The sequence below is a fragment of the Dictyostelium purpureum genome (assembly GCF_000190715.1).
Source record: "Dictyostelium purpureum unplaced genomic scaffold DICPUscaffold_249, whole genome shotgun sequence".
NCBI classification, from domain to species: domain Eukaryota; phylum Evosea; class Eumycetozoa; order Dictyosteliales; family Dictyosteliaceae; genus Dictyostelium; species Dictyostelium purpureum.
In genome coordinates this window covers 40,256-48,581 of record NW_003519585.1, presented here as the reverse complement: position 1 = coordinate 48,581, position 8,326 = coordinate 40,256, and the positions used below count along the sequence as shown (strand labels likewise).

Below are 8,326 nucleotides of genomic sequence, written 5' to 3'. Positions count from 1 at the left end.
GGGGGGGGTTTTTTTTTTCCAATTTTTTTTTTTTCAAAAAAATTAACCCCCCCTCTCTTTTTAGGGGAACATTTTTCCCTTTTAATTTTTTTTTTAAAAACCCTTTTTAAAACCCAAGGGGGGAAAAAAAAAAAGGAGGGATTGGGGGGTTCCTTTAAAAAAAAAAAAAAGGGTTGGGAGGGGGGGGGGAAAACCCTTTTTAAAAAAAAAAAAAAAAAAAAAAAAAAAAAAAAAAAAAAAAAATTAATCACAATTTTAATTTTTTTTTAAATTTCTTTAAAATTTTTTAAAAATTTTTTTATTTTTTTTAATTAAAATTGAGCACTTTTTTTTATTTTTTTTTTTTTAAATTTTGAATTTTATTAATTATAATATTTTTATTTTCCTTTTCAAAAACCTTCACAAAACCATATTGATAAATCTAATACTATGGTGCTATTTTTCACTTGTGTTGATGCTTATAATAGCCCTCTTTATTTCTTACATCACAATTAATCTAAAAATATAATATAATATTATTTTCATTTTAATTAATAAAAACCTCAACCAATACAAAAGGTCGAATTATTGTTTTTTTATTTTTGATTATCCATTTTTATCGTTTTTTATAAAATCCTCCGAAAACGGTACAGATAGTTTGAATACAAATAATAGTAGTAATATTCAAACTCAGGATTTAAATTTAAAAAGAAAGATTCATTTGGGTAAATTAATATCATTTTACAACCACCCGAAAGGAAAACCAATGTGCAATATCTTTCCACTTTTTAGACAAAAATAACCCAATAAAGTTAAAGTTGGTTTCTGTTATTTTAAAAAAAAAATAAAAAAGGGCATAAACAAATAATTATGTGTTTTGGTCTATTGGCAAAATTTTCAGAAAAAAAAAAACAAAAAAATACACAATAAGTTTATTATCTATATACATTGTTTTTATTTAAAGTTATCTATATAACAATATAGATTGAAATTATTTAATGACTATTAAAGTCATAATATGTAACTCCGCCATTTGAAAAACCGGCCATCATTGTTTCGCCATCCATTGATAGACACTCTACTGGTGAGAGATTTTTAATTGTTGATAAGAGAGTTGGTGGGCCATTTAAATCCCAAAGAAAAATACTATTTTCATCCCCAGAGCACATTCTCGAATTATTATACATACTAAATGCCTTAACTTTTGATGTATGAGATTTAATTGAATAGATTGGACTAAATAAAAAATAAAATAATTAATAAATGTTAAAATAAAAAAACCTATAAAATTAATACTTACACTTGATTATTTCTAAAATCCCAAAAATTAATAGTTCTATCGCTTGAACCAGTTAAAACTTGATAATCTCCAAGGAAATCTATACAGTTAATAGCACCTTTATGACCATTAAAAACCTGTGTAATTTTATTTGAATCTGTATCCCAAAGCTTCAATGATTTATCTGTGCAACCTATAAAATAATAATTTCTAAATTTTCCTAGTTTACATTGTTTAATCTTGGTACCTTCAGCTTGATAGCTAATTAGTTGTTGTTCAGTATCTTGATCATAAAGCTTAACGGTATTATTTTCCCATGAGAAAACATCTCTATTATTGAAAATAAAACCATCAGAAACATAAATGAATCTTTGCTCTCTTTCGACCTCTTTAGTTGCTAAATTGTAAAATTGAATTGTACCATTTGAACAACCAAGTCTTATAAACCCATGGGTATAAACGCAATATGGAAAGATTTCGGTTGAAAGCTTTGAGGCGTTATCTTTTTCAAATGAAATTACTGCTGAACTATTCCTAGTACTTCCCTCACATTGTTTGGTGGCAATGTTCCAACTTTTAAACTCTTTATCTTTTGATGAAGTTAAAAATTGATCTGGTGCTAATTGTAAACATGTAATTTTGGCCTTATGTCCTCTTAATTGACTTGTTCTACCATTACCAGTTTTCCAATTTTTACTAACTACCTCTTTTTCTTTAAACATATTCCTCCAATAATTATTATCCTTTAGTTGGTTTACAATTGGCAATGCAATTTTATTTACTTGTTGTGGTTGCAATTGCGGTTGTTGTTGTAATTGTGGTTGTAATTGTGTTTGTAGTTGCGGTTGTGGTTGCAATTGTGGCTGGTCTATCGATGATGTTGAAGATGGTATACAACCGTTGCAATTATTACATGTGGAGTCTTTAGAATCGATGCTTGTTTGAATATCCTCCATATCACCATTACTGCTAAGATCATCCATGTTGTTATTATTTGATTTTTCTAAATTTTTATCTTCGATCGAGCTCCATTTAAAAAGAGAATCTGAGCTATTTCTGTTAAACTTCTTTGTATATAATTCCTTCCAAACATTATCATCGGAACAAATTAGGTTGAAATATTTACAAGTTTGGGCCATCCTTAATAAGTACTGAGCATCCATAAAAGAAAATACAAATAATATAATTTCGTATGGTAAATGTCCAAATAACGAATCTGTTTTTAAATTTTCGTTTGTTAAAGTTTGTTTTGGAACTTTCTTTTGAGGTTTGTTTAGGTGTATTCCACTTTCCATCAATAATACAAATGGTCTCTTTGTAATAAAGTTTTCCCAATCTTGCGAAAATCTTAAGTATTCGATTTTATCAATAGACATACAACTATCACTATGGATACTTGTTAGTGATGTTGAACCAGTGCAAATTGTTGCATTTGGTTGAAAAGCTGATCCGGTTCCATCAGAGCTATGATGTGTATTACTTTCGTTTGGTGGTGATGTTGAAAAACAAAATTGGGTTGGAACTGTAATTGATGTCGAATTTATTCCATTATCTCTAAATTTTCTTTTCTTTTCATTTTCGTATGGTGATGGTGGTGGTAATGGTAAACCAGAAATTTTCTTTGGGCTTGTTGGGTTAATATTATTATTATTTGGCGGATAAAGATGACAGTTTGAAAACATCTCTGCTAATTCTGAAAATTTTTCATAATTATTCCAATGTGGAAAAATTTTATTATAATTTATTGTATAGGATGGATTAATTGAATAGGTTTTAATTGATTCAATCGTTGCTCTAGTTTTTTCTGAAATAATATATAATATCTAATAAAATGTATCGATTAGTATATATTCATAAATATTTTTTTGAGTTTAAATATTTGGTATAGTTACCTTTTTCTTTGGAAAAACCTTATATAAAAATGTTGGTAAAAACATTCTAAATCTTAATAAAATTCTAACTATACAACCTCTTTCCTGTGGACAAATATAATAACCAGAGGGATAATACCAAAAGAATTTTTCTGACATTCTTGGCTTTAATAAAGAACGATACCCCAGAAAAACAATGCCTTTTGGTAGATGATTAACTTGTTTAACCAAAATTGTTTTTAATTCTTCTTTTGGATTTAAAATTGATCTAAATTGCATACGCTCCAATGATGTAACATTGTCAATTTGTTTTAAAGTTGTCATTCCACTAGTCCATTGGTCCAATTTGCATGAATAATCTGAAAATATAAATGAGCTTATAACTTCTGAACTTGCATCTATAAATATACTGCCACTACAAACAAAATCGATATTATCCTCATCATAATCCTTGTAATAGAAACTAAGATCATTGAATTTTCTATAAATGTTCCATCCATTTAGTGCGGGTTTATCCTCTATTTCACCAATAGTTTTACCAGTCTCTTTGAAAATACTTGTTGGTCTTTTATATATATCGATCATACCATCGTCAATGTCTAAATACTCTAATTCTTCTGCCAATTGTTCTATTTGTTTGGCAATCATTCTATCGTTTCTAATTTCGCTAATACTCTTTGGAATTTCCATTGAATGATTATATCCATTGATATGATTCTCTTTTTCTTTTTCATAAACATTCTTTATATATTTGATTAGATATGGTAATGTATTTGTGATTTGAATACCTGTATTTCTATATAACCTTTTTAAATCAACCGAGTTGACCCGTAGATATGGTGCAATCATTAAATCTGAAATCTGTGCAACTAAAGTAATTCTTGTTCTATTTGGTGTAACTTCTAAAAACTGCCAACCTGATGGTTTCATATATTCTGGGTTTTCTATCGATTCATGATGAATTGATCTAATAACACAATATGCTGCTTTATTCTCATAGTCAATATCAAAATGTCTTAAAAATACAAAACTTCTTGGTATACCGCCAAGTGGTGACGCAAATGTATAAAAATCTACTGTATTGCAACTATCTAACTGTTCTATTTTTTTTGACTAAAAAAAAATTAATTTTAAATAAAAAATAAATAAATATTGGTTTGTTGTTTTTTTTTTAACTATAAAATATTTTAAATTATTTACCTCTATGCATAAACAGTCCCATGTTTTTTGTAAATTTGCATTATATAAAACATTTAATGGTAATTCTGGTGATGTATCAATTTCCCCAACACATTTAAAAATTAAACCTTCTTCTGTCGGATTTTCAAAAGATTGAACTGTACACTCTTCATATTCCCCCAGATCTGTCCAATTGATTGTAGTACTTTCTATTAAATATTTAACTTCTTTGTGAACACTTTCCACTAAATCTAGTCCATTTATATATTGCATTTTTTTTTAAATTTCATAAAATTCTTTAAAAAATTAATTTTTGAATTACTATTATTTTTATCTACAGTTTATTATTTTTACTATTATTATATTTATTAATATATAAAAAAAAAAAAAATTATTAATTATTTAACAATTCGCATACGCTGATATTTTATTATTATTTTGTTATTATCTGTTATTTTTATTGCTAATTTTTTTTATTATTTAAATTGTGCGATAATTAAACAAAAAAAAAAATTTTAATTATTTTATTTAATTAAAACTATATATTTATAAAGATCTTGAATAGAATTTAGTCTTTTTTTTTTATTTTATTTTATTTTTTTTTTATTTTATTTATTTTAATTTTATTTTATTTTATTTTATTTTTTTTTGTTTTTTTTTTTTATTGCATGGAATATTATTTTGTATTTATGAATAGATTGTAATGGAGGTTTGGTTTAATATGGTGCTATTAATTACTGAAAAAACTATAAATATTTTTTGTGTGAATAATTATTATTCGAAAAAAAAATAAAAAAAAATTTAAATATTCGAAAAAAAAAAATAAAAAAAAATAGTTTTATTTAATATCTATTGGTTTGACTATGGTACAAAGAATAAATCAAATATGGTAAATTTGTTAAAATAAATACACAAATAGAAATTTATTTTATAAAATAAAAAAAAATTATTATTTGTGTAAAAAAACTAAAAAAAAAATTTAAAAAAAACTATAAAAAAATATAGGAATTATTGTGAATGATAAATATCTTTTCGAAATTTAAGCCTCTTATTAACCAAAGGTATTAATTATAAAAAGATTATCCATATTTAAAAGATTGCACATAGCTATATGATACTATGTTTGAAAAATAAAAAATAAAAAAAATGAAAAAAACTTTTGAAATTTTTAAAGAAAGTGTGTTTTTTTTTTTTTTAATTACAAAATAATTTTTTCCAACGAATAATGATCAATTTTAAGTTTTTTTTTCTTTTTTGGAAAGGTGGGCTTCATATATATTTACCTACACTTTACTTTTACTACTAAATTATGAAGGGTGATTATTGAAAAATAAAAATAAATAAATAACTGTAAAGAATAAAATTATAATCACAGGATATTTTTTTTATAAAATTTTTATTTTAAAACAAATAAATAATAAAAAAATTAAAAAAAAAAAGATATATTATTTTTTTTTAAAAAATTTTATATTTTATATTTTTTAGTTTTTTGGTTTTTGCAAAGTTATCCTTTAATGATGATAAATATTTTTATGAAAATATTTTTGTTCAATCTTTTTTAAAGAATGAATGGATATTGGATTATGTGTTACAATCATTTTTGGCTATAAAGCTCAGAAATTTTTATTTTGCGTAGCTTCGATCCTATTTGAATTAAAAAAAAAATAAAATTTATTCACTTACGTATGAAAAATCACTTCGTTGGTAAAGAAGTGTATGATAAAATTGATTATTATAATTAATGACACAAAAAAAAAAAAAATTATGCCATGCACCAAATAAAGTACAATATAAAATTTAGATATTTTGGTAAAATTTTTTTTTTTATTTTTTTAAATTTTTTTTGGCACCCCATCTTCCATATTTTTATATAAAAATGGTTGATTGATTGTTGTAATGGCGCCATATTCAATGTCTCTTGAAATTTTAAAAAATTTTTAAAATATGCATCCAAACTTAATCATTAGCTTCAATTTTTTCTTTTCTTTTATTTATTTTTTATTTTTTTATTTATTTTATATATTTTATTTATTTTTTTATAAACACATCGATGTTTTTATACAACGAATAGTTTTTAATTTTTTAAAATAAATAATTTGATTTTTTATTTTTTTTAATTTTGATTTTATAATTTAGCTTGTGGAAGGGTTTTTCTTTTTTCCTCAGCTTGAACAGCAACAAGAAATTGGTTTATATTTCTAATATAATCTTTGGTGTGGTGTCTAAGATGACTAACGTGTTCCGATTTTTCCCAGTGTTGGATATGGATTAAGTCATCTCTAATATATTGTTTTAATCTTTTAATAAATTCTTCGACTTCACTGCCAGGTATTAATTTATCATCGGTTGAATATAAAATTGTGTGAACATATTGGTTCTAAAATTTAAAATTTTTTTTTAGTTTTATATTTTTTTTTTGAAAAAACAAAATGGAGTAACTAAATACATACCTTTGGATGGGTTAAATATTTTCTATATAAAACAAAATATGGAAACCAAACTGCAGCGGTTAAGGGTAATGCCATATATGTTCCAATACCACCTCCCATTGGTTTTGCTAAAGTCCAAAAACCAGTGAAAAGTTGTTTATTTGTAAATGTTGGTAAACTGTCCATAACTACACCTTTGATCATTGGGTGAATAGATTTGTACTCTTCCATTCCTAACATATATTCAATGAATGTCCAATAAAGAAAACCACCACCATTTGAAAAGATATGAAATATAACAGAATCACAATTTGGTCTTTCTTTTAAATAGTTTGCGATTTGTTTTAACATAACCTCTGCTTTTCGTCTGATACCAAAAATTGATAAACTAAAATTTAAAAAAAAAAAAAAAAAATATTAGTTTAATAATTAAAAAAAAAAAAAAATTATTTAAATAAAATATTACATTTCGAAATAATCTGCTCTATATGAAAGTGTATTAAAACCTCTTGAGGTCCATAAATTGATATATTTAATTAAAAGTTTTTGGGTGCTTCCCATCCAGCCCAAAACAATACATAATGGTCTTGACTCCATATCATCATCTGCTGATTTTTTGATTATGCTAAGGTTTGGATTATTTGAATTTTTATCGGTTGGGATAAAAGTGAGATGATTATTTTTATTTTTGGGGTCTATCGATGGTGTAACTTCAAATTTACATGGAATGTGTGCCGCAGTTTTTGAACTGGTAATGGTTTTATTATTAGATGTGGACATAGTTTTTTTTTATTTCTCTATATTTATTAAATATATTTTTATAAATATCTATTACTAAAAATTAAAATAATAAAAAAAAATAAAATAAAAAAATAAAAATGAAAAATAAAAAAAATTAAAAAAAATAAAAATAAAATAAAAAAAAATAAAAAAAATAAAAATAAAATATATTGTGCTATGTCTCTCCAAATATAGTTATAAATAACATTCTCTAAATTTCTGTTTATCAATTTCTATTATATTGCTTTATCCTTTTTTCTTTTTGTAATTTTAATTTTATTTTATTTTTTTTAAAATTGGTCAGTTTTTTTTTTTTTTTTTTTTTTTTTTTTTTTTTTTTTTTTTTTTGGAGGGGTTTTCTTTGTAATTTTTGTACCCCTATGGGTTTATTTTAAAAAGGCCCTCCTGTTTCTTGTTTTAAAAAAATTTACAAATTTTTTCCCAAAAAGGGATTTTTCAAATCCCCTAAGTTAAAAAAAAAAACCGGGTTTGTTTTTAAACCGGGGGAAGGGTTTTTTAACAAAACCAAAGGTTTTTTCAGGGGAAATTTTTAAACCCTTCATACCAAATGCAACACCTAGGGGGGTTAAACCACAACAACCTTTTTTGCGGGAAATAAAAAAGGAAAACCCGGGTTTGCTTTTTAACGGGCCCCTAAAAATTTGAAAACCCCCTTTAAAGTTTCTGTTTAAGGGGGGATCAAAATTTTGGAAAACCTTTACCCGGAAAAATCTAAAAGGGGGAAAACTTTTGGGAACCGAAACTTCTTTGGGGCCATTTAAAATTGGGCCAAAATTTTTTTTTTCCAA

At 24.5% G+C, this 8,326-nt stretch overlaps 3 protein-coding genes across 3 annotated transcripts in view; all 3 read right to left on the bottom strand.

Annotated features, from left to right (window-relative positions):
* Positions 1-974: 974 nt before the first annotated feature.
* Positions 975-4,581, bottom strand: DICPUDRAFT_38281 (uncharacterized protein; the record flags this gene model as incomplete). Its single annotated transcript, XM_003290892.1, has 4 exons — positions 975-1,215; positions 1,280-3,081; positions 3,151-4,242; positions 4,330-4,581. The coding sequence occupies 4 exons, from the start codon at positions 4,579-4,581 to the stop codon at positions 975-977; spliced, it is 3,387 nt and encodes a 1,128-aa protein (XP_003290940.1).
* A 1,852-nt stretch (positions 4,582-6,433) lies between these two features.
* Positions 6,434-7,517, bottom strand: DICPUDRAFT_81648 (uncharacterized protein; the record flags this gene model as incomplete). The annotated part of the gene is made up of 3 exons (XM_003290891.1): positions 6,434-6,685; positions 6,759-7,125; positions 7,204-7,517. 3 exons carry the CDS (start codon positions 7,515-7,517, stop codon positions 6,434-6,436), a joined length of 933 nt encoding a protein of 310 aa, XP_003290939.1.
* A 427-nt stretch (positions 7,518-7,944) lies between these two features.
* Positions 7,945-8,326, bottom strand: part of DICPUDRAFT_81647 (uncharacterized protein) — a gene marked incomplete at both ends in the record, with an annotated part of 2,370 nt that continues 1,988 nt past the window's right edge. Inside the window, 2 exons of the mRNA XM_003290890.1 lie at positions 7,945-7,982; positions 8,083-8,249. Of these exons, the coding sequence (XP_003290938.1) occupies positions 7,945-7,982; positions 8,083-8,249 (205 nt within the window). The remainder of the gene's footprint in view (positions 7,983-8,082; positions 8,250-8,326) is intronic.